We start from the raw sequence: 19,197 nt of genomic DNA on the forward strand, positions 1-19,197 counted from the left end.
AAAAGATTTTATCTTGGTTTCCAGTATTGAAGTGTTGGTCTAAAGCATGTTTTAAATTATACCTAGACACTAGGTAAGAACCATTAGTATGGAATGAGCTAACATAATTTTAAGCAATTATTGTTCGATTAACTGAAATAAGTATCTTCTGAACAACATGAAGATTGATTTGATATGGATTCTTGTGTGCTCTGTGTATCAGCAAAAAGCGTTAAGTACTGCAACATGAATAAATGTTGCTTTTCATTTTACTTTCAGTAAATTAATTTATCTTTTCCTTAATTTTGCTCCTTTTTCTAAGAATATTTTGGATTTTTTTCCTATATGAGCTTGCAATATTGAAAGCTCTCTCTGAATTTTTTTTTAACCTATCCTAATTTGTTGTCAATCTGTTTACACTGTTTAAAACCACAGAGTTACCTAAAAAGAGAGATATTTTCTGTCATCTGCTTAGAACCTTAAGAGACCCAGGAATGAACATTTTCTTCAGAACTTGAAAATAAAAATAAAGAATCAAGAAACTAAGCTACAGAAGAGCAGCGTGTATTATGCAGTGTATCTAGTAAATATCAAATGGCTACATTGAGAAGAAAATTGAAAAAGATGAGATTAATACTGATACCAGAAACTCCGTGTAGTGCTATTCTCCCTCCATATTAAGTTGTTCCGTTTAGGCTTCCTTAAAGGTATTAAGAACCAGATAAATGCAGAAGCTCTTTGTAGCAGCTGTGTGCTAACAGCAGGTGATTTTGTGGTCTGTAGTGACTACGTGCTGTTTTTTATGTAGAGAAAATGGCTAATCATTGTGCCCTTGTCTAAGGCATGCTTCATCATCCTCAAGTACTTTTTTGGCCAAAGAATTCTAAACATAGAGCTGTCCCCTAATAAGCTCAGTATTGGATTGAACAAGTCTGATTTGAGAACTATTGGCAGGAGGAGCTGTAATTATTAAATTTACTGAAGAATGAAGCAAGGTACTATAGTTGGCTTTTTGTCAAATGGCTGTGGTATTATTAGTAAAAAGTAATCATCTGGTGGGTCAGAATGAAAGAGGCTTCGAAGGATTCATTCTGTCCTAATTACAGTCTCACCTACACATATTATGTAAAGCTAATATTTAAAGCATTTGCCAAAATTAACTTCCACTGCATGTTCATTACAGTGTAGTGTATTGTAGTAGCTTTTTATGCCTGGCATCTTTTGTATTCTGTAATAATCTGTAATTATGGGTTAGCAGCAAATGCCGTGTGGCTTGTTTAATCTGACAATCTGAAAAGACAACCCTGAATAGATTTCTCTTTGAATGAATGTAGTTGCACAAAGCCTTAGCATCGATATCTTCATTTTGCATTTCCGTATGTGATCTGTTCTTTTATGATTTCTTGTTAAATTTCTAAATAAAAGTAATTTCAGATGTTCCTTTTATCTCTCCAGATGAATTAAAGAAGCCCCATATGTTTTTAAAGTTTCAGGGCTCTGGAATTGTAAGTCAGATTGTGAAATTTAATTGGCAAACTACAGCATTATAATGCAACCGTGGTCTTGCAACCTTGGCACTTCTAGTCCACATTACCAGGCAGAGAATAAAATTGGCAGTGTTTAACCGATCACACAGCATCTGTTCTCCCTGGCATTGTTGGAGGAGTGAGAGGAGTAAACTTAGTGGATAACAAGTCTGGGACTCGATCAAGACAGGGGGTCAATTAGTACAAGCTAGCTGCAGGGCAGTATGCCAATGGGTCACCCTCTTTTTTAGTAGAGTAAAAGTGTTATCATGATATCTTTTATGAAGGAATGGAAATGGGCAGGACAGCAGTTGTAGGGAAATCGGGGAAGTTCTACAAAGACAGGGTGGGGTTTGCTAGACTCTCCTTAGGTCACAAGCAAAGCTGAAACTACTGAAACGCCAGAATTCTTAAGACAGGCTGCTTTTGATCAGCTTAATAGATGTGATTGTGATAACCATGTTATGCCTCTCATTGTTGAAGGTCAGATCCATCACAAGTTTTATGGACACTTGGCCACAGTGTGATGTGGTATGAGACTATGAAGATACGTGACTTTCAGTGATACAGCTGCGTAGTGGGGACAGGATCTTTTGAGAGGCTGGAGCAAGCCCTGCGATAAAGATTTGTTAAATCCTCTGGAAACAGGCTATTTGGGGAGAGAAGAGGATTATTCCCCTCTCTGTTTCCGTAATTTTCCAAGTGCTATCTCTCACAGGGAATCTGTTATACCTAGGATTATCTGTGAAATTGTCTTTGTCCTCCTTTCTGTAGGTTGCAGGTAAAGTGGTAGATTGCAGTATAAGATACACAAAGAATAATTTTGAAATTGTTAAGTATATTAAAATGTTATATTTAAAACAGAATGAACTTTTAGCAGCTGACAATAAAGACATCAGTAGGAAGCTTCTCTTGCATCATCAGAACTTGTAGACAGCAAGTCTGTGGTGCTTTCATACATCTAAGGACACACGGGGCTCGTCTACATGAAGGCTGATGAACTGTTCCTCTAGCTAGTATCGACAACAGCTTCCTCTAGCTACAGTACAGGCGTACAAGTGCTGCCTGTGCTAATTAACTGCACCTAACTAGCCTGGATTCAGTGTCACACTGACAGAGGCTTGCTTTCTCCACGGATAGTATAGCATTATAGCCATTCACTATATGGTTTAGATGTGCAAAAGCTAACTTGGACTGCATTGTGCCATGATCTGGTTACCTGCTTCTGGCCTTTTACTTGTCATTACAGGACCATAAACATATGTGAGGGAGAATTAAAATGGAACCTCTCCTTCACAGCTTTTTTCTTGTTTATATTAAATGATGCAAACATGTAGGAAAAAGTAAAACTGAGGGGGTTTTGTGACCCTTGTATTAACAGGGAAGCTGGTTACATGAAAATATGTAGCATTAAACAAGAAGTGCTATACATCTTCTAATATTAATAGATAGCAAAATCAGACTATTGAACAGTCTAGTCATAAGGAAATAATATTTTATGGGATTTTTTTTGTGCAATTATGGGCAAAAACATTTTGAAACCTGTTTTTCTTAGATCACAAATCTGTTAAGAGATGGTTGTGATTGGAAGGTAGTAGTTACGTTGCATAGATACAGTGGTCTATCGATTATTCATTTAATGGATTTCCCCCATTTGTCGTATTTCTCCAAACATATTTTAAACTCTTTTGCATAGATCGATCATTTTTCCTAATGTATTTCAATTTCTGAAGAAAAAGTTTCCCCCCATCTGATGTTTAGTCTTAGCTTTTATTCAAAAAACAGTAATGTAAAGCACTTTTAAGGCTTTGCAATTTGCCATTTTACTGAAAGGAGACAAAAAGTACACTTTTTAAAAAATACTTTATACATGGTGCATCCAGATTAGCACAGTTTGTGTTTTGTACGGGATATTCTAGAGGTGGGTTTTCTGTAACCGCATCTCTCTACGCCTGAAGCTTAAAATTAGACAGGAGTGAGACTTCCTTAAGCTAATGTAAAATACAGGTAGCTAAGCTGAACTGAACTCTCTTAGGGTCCCTCTAAATGTAATGGAGAAAGAGAAGAGTTTCCAGAGAGTGATTCATCCCATTCTCCAGTTTGGGCTTCTAACTAAGATAAATCAGTCTGTACAGGTGCATCATTCTTTAAGTAGCTAAAAGGATGTAGAGAGTTAAATTCCACCCTCTGTCATTACTTTTTTCTTCTGCTACATAACTGTAGTTGTTTAGAAGCTGTTCAGCCAAAGTTGAATTAAAGAATTAACAACGCATCTTAAGGAAATTCAGGAATCCTCCATTCATGCCACTGATACAAATTAGTGGTGATGGACCTTCAGCCTTTCCACAAAAGAGGTAATTTCAGGGACTGAGAAAAATAGCCAATATGACATGCTTCTAGTAAATTACCAAATGATCATATACACGTGTAAATTACATTGCCCAAGCAAAAGACTGTACCATTGTAAAGAGAGCAGAGATGTGTTCACTCAGGAAGACAAGTTGGCAAAGCAGCCAGCTAGACTGCTTTAATATGTAACGATATGACTTAGTTTGTAGAATTTGTTGTAAAGCTGTGATGGCTTGCATTATTGCATATTTCGATCTGCCCTCCAGAAACCAAGAGCATGGTTTAGATACTCATTTTAAGAGTTCTAATATATTGAATGTCCAGTTGTTCCTCATTGAGGAGATGTGCTTCTAGGAACAAATTATTAATATGTATCCTTTAAGTCATTAATTTAATTTAAAATTCTCACATTTTCAAAAAACATACTGGGTTTGGAGAGTTGGGGTTTTGTTTTTTGTTTTGGTTTTTTTTTTTGCTAAGGGAAACCATCACCAAAATCTGATTTGCTGTGTGGCAATAATGTTTTAAGATTGCTTTATTTTATTTTGACATAACAGGTTACATCTTACCTTTTACTTTTCAGTATGCTTCTCTTAATACTTCTGATTTAAATTTTCTGTGTCATTTTTAGATCAACAATACTATATTCTGAGAGAAGTCTCAGTGAGAAGTACTGTTCTCATTTTATAAAAGAGGCAATAACAGATTTATATCCCAATTATTTTTATTTTTTATTTTAATTCAGGACCAAAATTTTCAGAGAAGGACTGTGGTAGGACTGGGAATGGACCTTCCAAATTTAAATTTGATGTTCCACTCTTTGTATCACTGCATCACCTTTCTTTTCCATATCTCCCTTAGGGTCCTGAGGGAGTAAATCTATGCACAGACACAATACAGCCATGGTCAGCTTTGAGATCTTTAGGGTTTGCCACAAAACAGTAATAGTAATAACTTATATGCTAACAGGTCCCTCTCATTTCTTCAGGTTTTTCAGCAGAACTTAACTGAAGTCATTAACCTACGCAGTGTGAGACTTCAGGCAGATGGGAAGCTCACATGTCTTTGCTCCTAGGAACCCAAGAAGAATATTACCTTACTTATCTGTGCAGTGCCAAGTGCTAAACACTTGGCATAAATATCCTGACAAAGATGAGCCAGCCTCTGCATTGTCCAGGTGCTGGTTAGTACTGCACTGACAAATTATTCTCCAAGCATCCAACTTATTTTCTCTTTGTCTTGTATAAACTTGCTTACAGTTCCTTCTTGTATTTCAGCAGATGGCACTATAACTTAATTTCCTTGTATGCTGTCAATATCTGGACATTTAATTCAACTTCACTGAATGTTTTTGTGTTTGTAAATTTTAAAACTTAAGAAGATTATAGATAATAAAAACATAATATCTAATTTTTTATATTGGTTTTCAAGGCGTTAATTCATTAAAATATTTGAGTTTATCTGAGTTTTGGAATAGTATAAAAATTAAGTTGATTTTGCCAACTATTAACTGGATGAAATATTTCCCTTTTTGCAGTTCAGATCTAGTGCTCCCTAAAGGTAGAGAAGAGCCAGAATCCTAAATGTCTCTTCCGTGTTTTACCCAAACCTTGGGGGGGGGAGAAAAGCAAATATATATTAATTGTTTATTTTTGCTGATGCAGAATGCATCCAGTGCTTCAGAAACCAAAGATCGTGTCATGACAGTCAGTATGCATTACGAATTTGCTATTATTCTTCCAGTTAAGCCAATTAAGACACCTTAAACTGCAAAAAGAAATTTGTTTATTAAGCATAAGTTTTTATTGTGTATAAATACACCACATAAAGGGAAATGAGTTAATTCTACCATACTTGCATGTCCAAGAGGTTACATTTTCTCAGTAAATACTGAATGAAAAAGTAACGTGGTTCAGAACATTTTAGTTTGATGGATTTTTGGTGAGAAAGAAGGTGGGAAGTGTTTGCAGCAGTTTTCAATGTTTGATATAGTTTAAAATATATGATGTAATCCTGAGGAATACAGTCTTGCTTTATCTTCCCCTTGTAAGTCCCAAATTCAGGGCATCCAGTCCTGTTATAAGAGAGGGGCTGCAGAAATATGTGCTTTGCCATATTGATCCTGTTTTCTCTTCTACCTATGATCTTCTACAGTGTAATGCTTTTGTGTATGGGTTCTTCAGTGGGTACCCTCAGCCCGTTGAGGGTTGTCTTGCCTGATAGAATCACTTTGACCAGCTCAGTACTTTATGGGTAATGTAGAGTGGATTTGATAGAAGAATCCAATAACAATAAAGTATTGAGTCAGCAGCGTGTGGTATAAACATTAAGAAATACCTCTTGTGAATTCAGATAATGTTGCATGCAAGTGGAAGGTACGCACCAAAGAAGGAGGAGGCAAAAGCATATGCAAATACCAGTGCATCTCACAAGATGAATGTCATGTAAGATAGGCACAGTTAACTTCTCTTTCTCCCTCCAAGTTTTTCCAGACTGAAACTTCTTAAAATGCAGTAGGAGCATGAGATTTGCTTTTTGAAAACTTTGCTGCTGTTAGATTGTGTTCAGTATAGATAGCCTGGTCTTTGATTTGGTACTTTAAAATCATCCAGTATTATTCTCAACCTAACCTGCAGCTGTATGCTCCCCAGGGAAATTAAGATGGATTAGAGCTTTTGTGCATCTATGTTCCTTTGTTTTTCACAATGTAATGACGTGTATAAATATAAAAATCCATTGCAGTTGGAAATGGACTTCTTACAACACAATTATGATCTCTACTTCATCAGCAATTTAAGATTTATTTTCACTAGATTAAGAAACTGTGTATTTTAGAGGAACCATGCTGATTACAAAACTATATGGTAGGCTGTAAAACAGTGAAGATGCTTCTTTAACTAGCTTACGATTTTTCATGCTATTTATATATGAGACCAGTGTTCGTCAAAATACATGTTTTGCATTACTGAGTTGGCTGTACCCTAACCTTGCAGTGCCCATCCTCTGTTTAATACTCACAAGGAAGAGGAGACCAGAAGAAATACGTAAATCTCAGTGTTGTTTTCTGAACTCTTCTTTTAAAACCTGTGTTCTTCCTCTTGCAGTGAAAACTCACATGCAACAAGGATTAATTTCTGTTGCTGCTCGTACTGTGATAACACATCTAGTCAACCACTTAGGCCACTATCCTATGAGCGGAGGTCCTGCTATGCTAACCAGTCAAGTGTGTGAAAACAACGACAATCCATACAGTGAAAGTCCTGAACTTTCTCCTGAACTTTTTGAGAACCCAAACCTTCAATTCTTTGTGTTAAACAATACTTCCCTGGTGTCTTGCATACAAATCCAAGCAGAAGATGACATGCCTGGGGGAGGACTGTCTGCTGGACTTGCATCTGCTAATTCAAATGTTAGAATTATAGTGCGAGATCTATCTGGCAAATACTCGTGGGATTCGGCCATTTTGTATGGACCTTCATCTTTATGTGGGTCTTCACAACAAACTTCTTTTGCACTTTCATTATCTCAACAAGATAAAACAGAAGATGCTCTTTCATCTTTTGAGTATGTGGAGGATGTATCTGCAAGGGATGGAATTACACTCCAAGTAAAAAGGAAATTTAGAGACACTGTACCAACATGGGATACCATTAGGGATGAAGAAGATGCCCTTGATGAGCTCCTGCAGTATTTAGGTGTTACAAGCCCTGAATGCTTACAGAGAACTGGTGTCTCGCTCAACATTCCTGCTCCTCAACCAGTCTGCATCTCAGAGAAGCAGGAGAACGATGTCATCAATGCAATTCTGAAACAGCACACAGAAGAGAGGGAGTTTGTTGAAAAGCATTTCAATGATTTAAATATGAGGGCTATGGAGCAGGATGAGCCAACCTCACAAAAGCCCCAGTCAGCATTTTACTACTGCAGATTACTTCTCAGTATACTGGGAATGAATTCTTGGGATAAAAGGTAAGTAGAAAAGACTCACAATTTAAGAACTTTCTTTTAAGGAATTTTGCTATTCTTACCGTATAATAATAGTTGATCATAGAGTGGGTTAAGCCAAAAATACTCCACACCAGCCAACAAAAGAAGAGAGGGGATGTGCAACTATGGGGAAAATGGCAGTTTTCTTCTGCATTTCAACCTGTCATTTAGAGAGACAGAAAGGAGGAACCTGTTGCCTTTATTGCTATTTATATTCTTTCTTTAGAACAGTGTTGGAAGGTGAATTGCAAGAGTGATATCTTTTCTAATAATCCTTTCACCAACTGTACTAAGGGGTAGTACCATGGATAAAGAAGGCATCTTTTTCGCTTTCTTTGCTTCCCATGTATGTTCCTGCAAAAAATCATTACCTTTCTATGCCAGAATGAGACTCTGAAAGTGTCATATTCTCAGCTATTGTGATGCTGGACAGTGTCCTGCTGCTTTGCCTGCTAAGAGCATGCTTGCCTGCAGCCTCAAAGCATTGCATCTGTGTTAGCTAACGAGAAAGATGTGTCCCCTACTATTTATTTCAACATTGGCAATGTTTGGGTATTGTTTAGAACAACAGGAGACAAGCCACTTTCAGTTACAAAAGTAATGTCTCTGTTTACACTATTATTTTTGTGGGGGTATATTAGGTGTATGTCTGCATGTACATGTGGGTATGTACAAATATTAGCATCCTAGAATTTAAGGGTCTTCCTGAAATCTTCTTTTGCCATAGCTGTCAAACTGGGTACTAGAAATATTTTCTTACTGTGAAGGGAAACAGATAATCCTGTAAAACAAAAATAATCTGTGTCACCGAGATATCACTGGAATCCCACAAAATTTTGGTGTTCTAACCCTTCTTATTTGGGTCTTTAATTCCTCAAGGAAGTCTAGTTTTGAACAGTACTGCTCTTAAATTCATTCCACTTTGCTTTGTGGGAAACATCTTAAGCGCAGATTAAAAGAAATGAGAAGTGCCTTTCTTGTTCTAACATATTGTTTTGGTTTTTGTTTAAATTGTTACAGCTGGCTGGGTGACTAGTGAGCTGTGTTCTGCTCTCCTCTGCAATTCAGAATAGCAAAAGCTCTGTGTTTAATGCACTAGCTTCCTAGGACACTGGATTATGAAAGCATTTTTTGTCACTAAGCACAGACATTTTGGCCTAGTAAAGTGTGCAGGTTATATGTGCATCAAAGGCAGTTCTGTCTGTTCTTCTGTAGAGAAAAGATTTATTTCAGTTGGATCCAATAGGTTGATAGAAGAAAGTGGAAAGAAGTAAAGGTTGTTCTCAGGGCCATAATGGATATAGAAGATTTCCTGGAGTAAAAAAGTTGCTTGTATATTTTTTAAAAGATATCTTAATATTTTATATACGAAAGAACTAATGAAAAGGCAAAAGCATTTGTTGACTGTTCTTGAATGGACCTGGAAATGTTCTTGTACCATTCTGTATCTATCAGTGAACAGGTGATAAGAGAGTTACAAATTTCTCTATTTAGAAGGAGCTTTCATCTCCTGAAGAAAAATGAGAAGTTACTTCGAGAACTCCGAAATTTGGACTCAAGACAATGGTAAATTCTTTTAATGGCTGCCTACTTATTTGTTTTAAGTGTGCTTGTACTTAAATGGCTCTAATTTCAATAGATATGAGAATTGAACTATTTTTTTAAAGTGTTTTATAAATTATTCATGCATTTTGGACTGTATTGTAGTTATTGGTGTTATATTGAAGTTACATTGGTGTTATTTGTAGAGTGAAACTACAAGTAGAATACCATGAGACGCAAGAAACTTCAAAATAACTTAAAATTATGAACATTTGTATGTATAACATGAAATAGTTTTAAAACTTTGATATATCAAAGTTTTGATAAAGATATTTGATAAATCACATTTTAGCTTCAGCTAATTGTTTATATGTTTTTCAGTAGTGTTAGTTGAAGAGATGAAATTCTAGTTGGAGTTGCAGCACAGAATTAAGACCTTTGAATTGTTTTTGTAGAAGTTGAAATAAAATCCAGCGGAGGCTTTAGAAGTGTGAGAAACCACTTTCAGTTGCTCCAGTGTCTATTTAACAGCAATCTGTGAACAGAAGACATTCCTATAGTACCTAAAGATTCTTCATTCAGTTGCATAAGCTGCATTTGCCACAGCTTTCACAAGGCACTGTTGTTAATGGGCAGTGCAGTGTCGATAATGCTTGTGTTACAAGTTTTGCTCATTTCAGAAGGCCACCTATTCTATTAGCAATTGGTACTGCCAGCACCATCCTAAATCTCAGAAGTGATGAAAGGGGTAAATACTGTTCATGTATAGCAAAGCTTTAGGCTCTAGAGGACAGCACGGGAATATGAAAATAGAGAAGGTATTCAAAGGGAAGCCATATAGTTGTACTTTACTTTCACTGTCTTTTTCAATGTTTTAAAAGCCATGTTCTGTGTGTACTGTTTGCATATTTTGATTTCATATTAGTAAAGGCACTGTCATGCAGTGACCATCCTTTGTTTTACAGCCGAGAGACACACAAGATTGCAGTGTTTTATGTTGCTGAGGGACAAGAAGATAAACACTCCATTCTTACAAATACTGGAGGAAGTCAAGCCTATGAGGATTTTGTAGCTGGTCTTGGCTGGGAGGTATTTATTAAAACATTTCTATCCTAAGTTTGTTTACACAGAAAATTACAGATCCCTCTAAATATTATAAGTCTTTGGCTCTTTAGCATTACTCACAGGTACTAAAATACACTGGTTTGCAAGTAGAATGCAGACAAGAATTCTGGTTTAATTTCATTAGCAATAGTAGCTATCTAATTTTACGCTCTTTCAATTTAAGAAAGTTTGTGCAGGCAGACATGATTCTTTAATGTGCAGTCCTTTACTTGGCTTTCATGGACTGATTAGGACACATCTTGATTTCCTTGTAAGCCTGTAAAGTGTTAAGTCCATTTGCTCAAACTTGGGAATCCAAGAAGTACAAATGAGCAGCTTCTCTCATGCTCCCTTCTTCCTGCCTTCCACTGCAGGCATGTATGTGTTCACACACTCCACTCCACGTCTCTTCCAGCAGTCAGAAATACCATGATGTACCCCATTATCTAGATGGGCCTGCAGCTCTTTAGTCACTAGTTGGATACTTTATGAGGATTTCCTTTTTTGATCCTTTCTTTCTGACTGCACAAGATTAAATTCCATTGTAAAGTTGTAACTCAGCACTGTCACACAGAAGTACAGGAATTGTTCCTGCTGCTGGATGTGGCTGCATAAGAAACTGCAGGTTTTCTGTTCCTCTTGCAACTTGCATTCATCAGGAATGTCCACATGAGTGTCCATCTTATTTGATAATGGCTCTGACTTTTCCACAGGAACAGAGGAAAACTGCTAGAAGTCTGCTGTCACAAACATAGATGCTTGTTCACCACATTCCTGATTCTTCAGGAGAAAAAAAAAATCACATTAGTGTTTTCAAATATCCTTCTTTAGTGGGTTAATTCTCTTAGCCTTTATTAGCTAGATTAAAGAGTTGATAATTTGGATTAATATTCCATGATGAGACATCTAATATTTTAACCTCTTAACATTAAATTCTGGATCCTTTAACAGAACAGGAAAAATACCCCATGTGGGCAGAGATTAAATATATTCACGTCTGAGAAAATAGCTTTCTTTAGGCACTATGGTAAAACTGAAACAGCACATTAAGCATGCTTATTTATTTCAGTGCCAAACTATTTCCCATAGAACTAAGACTTACAAACTTACTTACGAATTATCATTTAGTTTCCTGTGATTTTTTTCATATTCACAGAATGAACATTTCTCAAGAAAATATATGGAAGGTAACAAGACAATTTAAAAGTGTCTGGCTCCCATACAGGGTTTCTTCAGAGCTCAGGTCAAGGCTGATATAGGATCACAGAATTTTAAAAAATTCAAAAAGCGCATGTAAGTGACTACAGTCAACTGATCAGGGAATAATGCAGTATATATTCATTCACACAACCTTTCCTTTTCTCTAATCTCATCTTCCCAGCAGCATCTGTGGTGACCATGGAATATGGAATGCCACCGCACTTGGTTTCCAGTCTAGTCAGCCAGTCTGAGCTCTTTTAGAAAGGCATAACTGCACTGTTGTGAAAAGGATCTTCACTTTTAAAAATTCAATTGAAAGTGCATTTTAAAATGTAAAGAATGTATTTATCACCTGATAATTTTTTTTTTCTCGTAACGCTTTCTGGGCTTTATTTCTAGGTAAATCTCACAAACCATTGTGGCTTTATGGGAGGACTGCAAAAAAACAAAAGCACTGGATTGACCACTCCATATTTTGCTACCTCGACAGTAGAAGTAATGTTCCATGTCTCAACAAGAATGCCTTCTGATTCAGATGACTCTTTAACAAAAAAGGTAGGTGTTTCTGAATAACAGATTTTGTTTTGGTAATAAACCCAGAGAAATTAGAGTCAAAGAAAATCCAGTAACTTTTTCTAAAAAACATAAAATATCATAACACCTTTACCTGCTAATAGTTGCTATTTTACTGAAGGAGGTTAAGCCATATAAATTATTCTCTACCAATTTCTAATTTTGTCATACTGGTGATTTTTGCCATCACTGCAGCTGTTGGCAGGATCACGTGTGTACTGGTGAAAAATGCAGGGAAATAATGGTTTGTGTAGAAGAAAAAGCATTAAATCTGAATGATGATGTAGTACTTTGAGACTTTAAATGTCAATTAATAAATATGTGGTGAGTACTTTCTAAGATGACTTTTTATTCACTTCAGAGTCATGTGCTGGCTATTAACATAATTTTCCCTTTAAAAAAGTTAAAAATATAAAGAATTTAACAATGTTTATTGTATATAAGGTGTTTTGTCTTGGGGCAGGCACAGATGCTCAACGGTGATATGATCTCTCATAGCCACATTAAGAAAAAAATGGTTTGCTGTATTGGTATTTTTTCTTTAGAATTTAATAAATTCCACATTAATGATAATAAGTTACAGTCTTGAACATGTGTCCTATTATAAATGAACAATTGGCTATCATTAGACTGTCCCCTGTCCTGCGTACATACATCTTCAGATGTGTTAATCCATTCAGTAGACACGTTAATGAGCACTGGTTGAAGTGTAATATTGGAGCAACTGAAGCTGGTTGACCTCAGCATGGAGTTTAATACTTGTAATTAAATTAGACAGTAGACAGTTAGTAAAGAGAGAAATAGCCATGCCTCTGGCAAGCTTCAATTATTAATGACTTTTTTGTTCCTTGTGTTCAACTTGAAGAAAAAAATATTATTGTTATTATTATAGACTGACTATGAGTTCTGACTTCTCACTGTTGCATCTTAGGTTGGTTTGTTTGCTGTTTTGTTTTGTTTTCTTTTCTTTTTAAATTAAGAAATGTTTTTTCTTGTATGCCTATGGTGCTGGGTCCTTTCTGTTCTTTATTTCCTGAAGTAGAGCCAGGGTAATACTTAGGTTGTTAGTGGTTTAATAGCAAAAATAACTAATTTTAAAAGAAGATTGTTGCTGTTGTTCTAGTGTAGAACACTAGAATATCTAGTGTGTATATTTTTTTTTTCCAAGTTGATTGGCTTTTGTATTTTTTAAACAGAAACTTGGTTTTATAAAACACAGCTTGTAATTATCCTTACATTGTTTGTTTATAATCTGTTTGAATTAGAGCATTAAAGAGTGTTGACAAGGGGGAAGATGGGTCACAGTAAAAATTAATTAATAATTAATAATTTGTAAATGCCATGGACTTCAGCAGAACACATAGGCAAGATCTCACATCTGTTTCCAGGAGCACCCTGAATCTACATATAGCTGTTCCTGCCAGGCAAGGTTCAGTGCTGGTCCAGGCCTCCTGTGATTTAGCTTGTGAAAATAGTGTCAGCTGGACTTTTTAACAACTCCAGCTTGCCGCAAGCCTGTTTCTCTCCTCCTTTGCCCACAATCTCACTCGTCAGTAATTTGGAATATTTGAGGTCTGTATGGATATGTAGAGTGTATCGAAAGATTAGGATTATGTTTGTAGTTCAGCTACTGATGGGCTGTTTAATCAAGCTACTTTATTTTTGTGCGACTTATTTTCCTGTTCTTCCTCAGTGTGTGGGTTTTGTTCTTCTTTTTAAGCCCAGTTTCCCCATGAATGGAGGCTTGTGAGCCTGCCTTTTTGTCTCTCCTCCCTTCCCTAACACCTTTTTGGCCCGTTTCAATCAAATTTAATAGAGAGATATTTCAAAGTTGTTAATTTCATGTATATTTAATGAAGATAGGCTAAGAAAGGAGACAGAGTGAGAGAGACTCTCCGTGCTCCTACTCAGCAGGTAATGACTGCATGGGAAGAAGCATTAGACATCAAGGAACGAGCACCAGAGAAAGATGCTATGAAAGTCATCCCAAACTTGAGAAAAGCATCAACTGAAGAAACCAGCAAGTGGTATCAGGAGACATAAGTAGGAAAGCAGGCTTAATTCTTTTGCTAGTTCTGCAACTAATCCTGCTGCTTAGACTGAATACATCAGCAAAAGGAATGCATTTTATGAGATGCTGTCCAGCTCGTACACACTATAGGGGACCTCAAAATCATTTAAGAGCCATGTGTGTGCTAACAGTTGTAATTGTTCTGAGTGCATGTACTGTTCATGACCTCCAGAGAAACTTGAGTTTTGAGCTTCTCTACAGGTCTTTCATGTGCTTTCTTTGTCTGTTTCATTCCATGGGAGAAAAACAAGCAAACTTGCAGTAGTTGGCTTAGAACTGCTGCTGGTTTTTATATTGTAAATGTGCCTAGAGGTGCATGATAGGTTCATCTTATAAATGGAAATTAAATTAAATTAAAACAAAACTTCTTCCTGCCAGTCGAGCCACTGCAAAATCAAGATTCTGCTGTTTCAGAGGCTAAGCCAATTTTAAACTTATTTTCCATCAGTCTTACAGAGTAGTAAATAAAACTTTTAAGTGCCTTGGATACCTCTGAAGCATTTGTTTCTGAAGACATGAACAACAGCAAGAAAAGACATGAATTCAGGGAGAACAGGTGAAAATCTTCTGAATGTGTAAAGAAACTTAACGTTGAAATGCATATATAAAATAGGTATTTAATTTGCAAATAGTAAATTAAAGATTTAATGCTCATAATGCAATCCATTTTGTTTTTCTTAAAATTAAAGGTTAGAGTAAAAACTATTTACACTACCCTTACAAGAACAAATTTGCAAAGGCAATATCGGGATTAAATGAAACTGGTGAAGACTCTCAGTTCAGAGAGTGAGAAAGCTTATGTGTGTGCCCCTACAGTTTATCACCTATCTAGCTCCTCCTTCCTTAGCCTGATAAAGGACTGAAGGCATTGTAGGTGAGAATATTATACACAAGATATGTAAATAAAAACTAGTAATGTTGTTAAAGATTGGAATACTAATTCATTTTGGGCTTTGGGTGTATTACATGATTCTAGATTATGTGTGACATCGTGGTAACCACATAAAAGATAGCTCCCAGTATTTATAGCTGGTTTTTTTATGTAGTATTGGCATGTACTGGGAACTCGAAGGTTTATAAATGTAAATTATCAGCACAATATTTTTTTGGAGTTACAATTAAATACACGTTGCTTAAAATAAAACCAACTAAACAAACACACCATAGTTCTTGAAACAAAGTTTTGTGAAAAATTCAACTAGAGGATACATATGCTGTAGACAGCAGTGCTGCTTACGTTTAATGGGCAAAAGTAGCTGCATTATGCCGTTACTTCAGATGTTTCTGCTCCTTCTGTTCTTTTTATAATGAACACTTTCGTTTTTGAAGAAGAAAGAAGTTGGGGCTAGCTGTTGTATCATAAGAAAATATAATAGCCTTTTTTCTCTCTCCTTTAGGTAAGTGGGTATTAGAAATTATAGTAATTTTGGCAAGAGTTCAAGGGTTAATGCAACAGATAAATAAAAGGAATTTTCTGTAAATTGAGCCCTGCATTATTTCACTTGTCTTGCCTTTCCAAACCTAACTCATTTAATTTTAAAAAGTAAATACTTAAATTCTTCCTGACAGTGTGCTTTGCTTTTACTATCGTTTATTACTTCAATTATACTTGGTATCACTTAGAACAATCTGCCATTTGGAAATTTCAGTATAGCCTGCAGCTTAGTATTAAGTCTGGCTGCTATTGTAACATGTACAGCATATGACACTAATGTATCAAAATTAGATTTGATCATCCCTCCTGGTTATATTTATTTCACGTTTCTTTTGTATTCGGTTAACATAAATGTATTAGGAGAGCTGACACATGATGATGGCTATAGAGTAAGAATATTTTAAAGTATTTTGAGTTAAATTTGAAATTTCAGGTAACCTAACAGTCGGTCATTTTTATATATTTGTTTTAATGGAGTAGAGTTTCAAAGGAAGCCTAAAAAAATCTGTTTGTGTCTGACATCTCCTCAGGGCTGTCTTCCCGACAGCTCAGGCTTAAAATGGCTAAAACAGAGCTCTTAATCTCTTTCTCATTGCCACCTTTCTGGATCACCACGGATAACATGACCATTGTGCCTGCCACTTGTGCCCATAGCCTGAAATCATCTTTAATTTGGTCCACTTTCTGGATTCTTACATTCAGTCTGTGCTTAAGACTCTGTCCTTTTTCTGTGTAACGCTTCTTGCAACATAGCCTTTCCATACACACAGTTAAAATTTATCAACTATATCCTAAACTGTTGTTTTGATTGCTGAACCTTCCTTTCACTGGCCTTGACACTTTCATTCTTGGAGAATGCTGCTATAAAAGACATTTTTCTAATCTTTAATGCCTTTTTACAGTTCCTTTGCATTTGTCCATCTCCATTTTGTGTCTTGCCTTATGCTTAGATAATAAACTCTCTAGAGCAGTTTGATCTGCATTTAGGCAGTATTTAGCATTTTAGGATATTGGTGTGTAACCTATAGTTCCGGGTGTTTCAGCTACAGTGTATTACTGGTTACGTGAAGTATAACATTATTTTAGAGATTTTTATTATTTATATTACTGTTGTGCCTTACGTCTGCAATAGGGATTTGCGCTTTGTTTTGCTTGCTGTGATGTATGCACATGCAAAGTTGTAAATTTAGGAGGACAAGGTCAGGAAATAAGTGTGAAGATGTAGTGGCTTACACAAGTGGTGGTAAGTTTTGAGTAACTATTGATGCAGATTTCAGTCTTGGCACCTGCACATTCTGTGTGCACCAAATCTGATTCTGTTAGATGACATTGGGACCGCACCTCCTTCTTGGAAAACCATGTTGCTGTCTGTTCTTTAGGTTGCAGTGAGCAGAGGTGGTTGTAGCTCAGTATCTTAGTCCCACTTGTGTCCAGGACACTGAATTCTGGGATGCTTCCAATTCAATACAAAGACATAAAGAATCCAGATTAAAGTTGAAAGAAGTCAGGCTCTGGCTCTCCTGTGGTGTAATAATTACAGTGAATGATGTATTCTCCAAATGTTTGCTGTGCTTGCAGGAGAGCTTTGTCATGGAGCACTGCTCAATTTCAAGCTCCTTCAATAAGGAACTGAAAAATGAAGAAGAAAAACTGAATTTCTTCTTTCTAAAAAGAAACCTATACAACCTATACAAAACCTAGCAGACCTTGGAAGGCTTTTCAAGGCAATTTCAGGTATTGGATCTCTTCCATGAATCAAGTGTTGTTGATGAGTCAAGTTACCAGCATTCAAGCTTTCTCATAAGCTTTGCTTGCTGACCAAGGTGAGGACATCTGAAAGAAGCAATAAGGAGCACTACGTTAGTGTCAGAGCTTCTTCTGATCTACTCTTGAAAAAGGAACAGAATGACTTATCCAGAACTTAATTATTCTCCAAACATAAAGATTAAATCAGCAACACCCAGTCTTGTTTACTTGTCTATTATTTTTGTCAGTCTTCCACCTCCTATAAAGGAAACGAAGCATTGATCATATTTGTGATCTTGAGTACTTTACATCTTGTTATAAACCACCATTCACAGCTCATACCATCATCCACCTACCTGCACCAACTGATTTTGACTCTCAATCCATTATATGTCACAGAGATGCCATTCTACACTTTACTCAAACTGGATCTTTGCCAAATCATTCTTGGTAGTAATCATGAGATGAAATACACCTGACATGACTTGAAACTCCTTGGAATAATCTGATTCATTTTCCTTTTCCTCTGATGAAGTTAGTGCTTTTAGCCTGGAATGTATCCTTACACCTCTATGAGGGGTATAAAGCAAACTTTGAAATTGGAGAGAAAAGTCACTAATGGCTTCAGTACACTTAGCATCCAAAAATATGTGTCCCTTGTCAGTAGTCCTCCTCCTGAAATAACCACACAATACACTTTTATCACACCAAAATCTGTGTCAATCTGATGTGAAAACGTGCATCAGTAGTGATGCTCCGTCTGAGTAGCTTTCACAGAAGTGCAGGAGCTGATGTCCTGACTGATTATTCCAGGTATCAGTAACAGGTGCAGAGGGGCAACCTTTGATAAATGAAATTCAGAGGCAGTGATGCCCTCAAGAAGCTGCACTGTCTAAACTCTCTCTGGTTTGGATTTTAAAGCCATTTATTTGGCATGTACACTGTCACCATCCCTTCTTTCTAACAGTGTATGAGTTTGTCGTCTTTGAGTCCAAAGATGGTAAATAAAGGAGGGCTAATTCTTCTAGTAAATAGTTTAATATTGCTGAATTAGGAACGGCACAGTGCAGCGAAGGGTGTATCAGTCCTAGTTCTGCTTTTTGGCAGTCAGTTCAATGAGTTCAGTTCAGTCAGTGCACCAGATGTCTCTCCCTCAATCTAGGATCGTGTAGTTTTTTCACGTTCCACAGGATTTCATATCTAAACTGATTTGCCTCTTGTTTTCTCTTTGGTTAGGCAGCCTCATCCTCCCTGAGCTCTTCACTTGCTTCTAAGTGCGGGCCCGTCAGGCCCTCATACCCTTCTGTCATTGTCATATTTCAGCAGATAGTTTGTCACTTCGCCAAGGAAGGTAGGAGAGGTTCAGGCCCTCAGAACAATTCCACAGTTAGTTGTCTTTTACAACGTTCGTCATCGTTCAGCGTCATCCAAGGTTTCTGCAGCTGGTGTTTGCGTGTTGCACGTCATTCAGGTTGCTGCCTGGTTTTGTTCTAATCTAGTCAAATAAAACTCAGCATGGTGAATGTTGTTATAACCAATTCTTTTGTTGGGCTGGGTTTACAGTTGGCACAGGAGCATCCCTAACTAAGTGTTGTCCAAAATAATTGAGCCATCTACAAAAGAGGCAAGAAGAGCTCACTTCAAAGGAACTGCAGTCATTGTAGATCAGATGTATGTATGATCTG

At 36.6% G+C, this 19,197-nt stretch overlaps 1 protein-coding gene across 12 annotated transcripts in view; it reads left to right on the forward strand.

Annotated features, from left to right (window-relative positions):
• Window positions 1–19,197, forward strand: part of RALGAPA1 (Ral GTPase activating protein catalytic subunit alpha 1) — a 135,488-nt gene that overhangs the window by 81,014 nt on the left and 35,277 nt on the right. For 11 of the 12 annotated variants that reach the window (XM_069783967.1, XM_069783962.1, XM_069783964.1 and 8 more), the window contains 4 exons: window positions 6,959–7,823; window positions 9,336–9,407; window positions 10,349–10,472; window positions 12,087–12,242. In XM_069783967.1, coding sequence (XP_069640068.1) covers window positions 6,959–7,823; window positions 9,336–9,407; window positions 10,349–10,472; window positions 12,087–12,242 — 1,217 coding nt within the window. Of the gene's footprint in view, window positions 1–6,958; window positions 7,824–9,335; window positions 9,408–10,348; window positions 10,473–12,086; window positions 12,249–19,197 lie in introns of all 12 variants that reach the window. The other variant, XM_069783968.1, reaches the window with a different exon arrangement.

The sequence above is a fragment of the Haliaeetus albicilla genome, chromosome 5, assembly GCF_947461875.1.
Source record: "Haliaeetus albicilla chromosome 5, bHalAlb1.1, whole genome shotgun sequence".
Lineage (NCBI taxonomy): Eukaryota > Metazoa > Chordata > Aves > Accipitriformes > Accipitridae > Haliaeetus > Haliaeetus albicilla.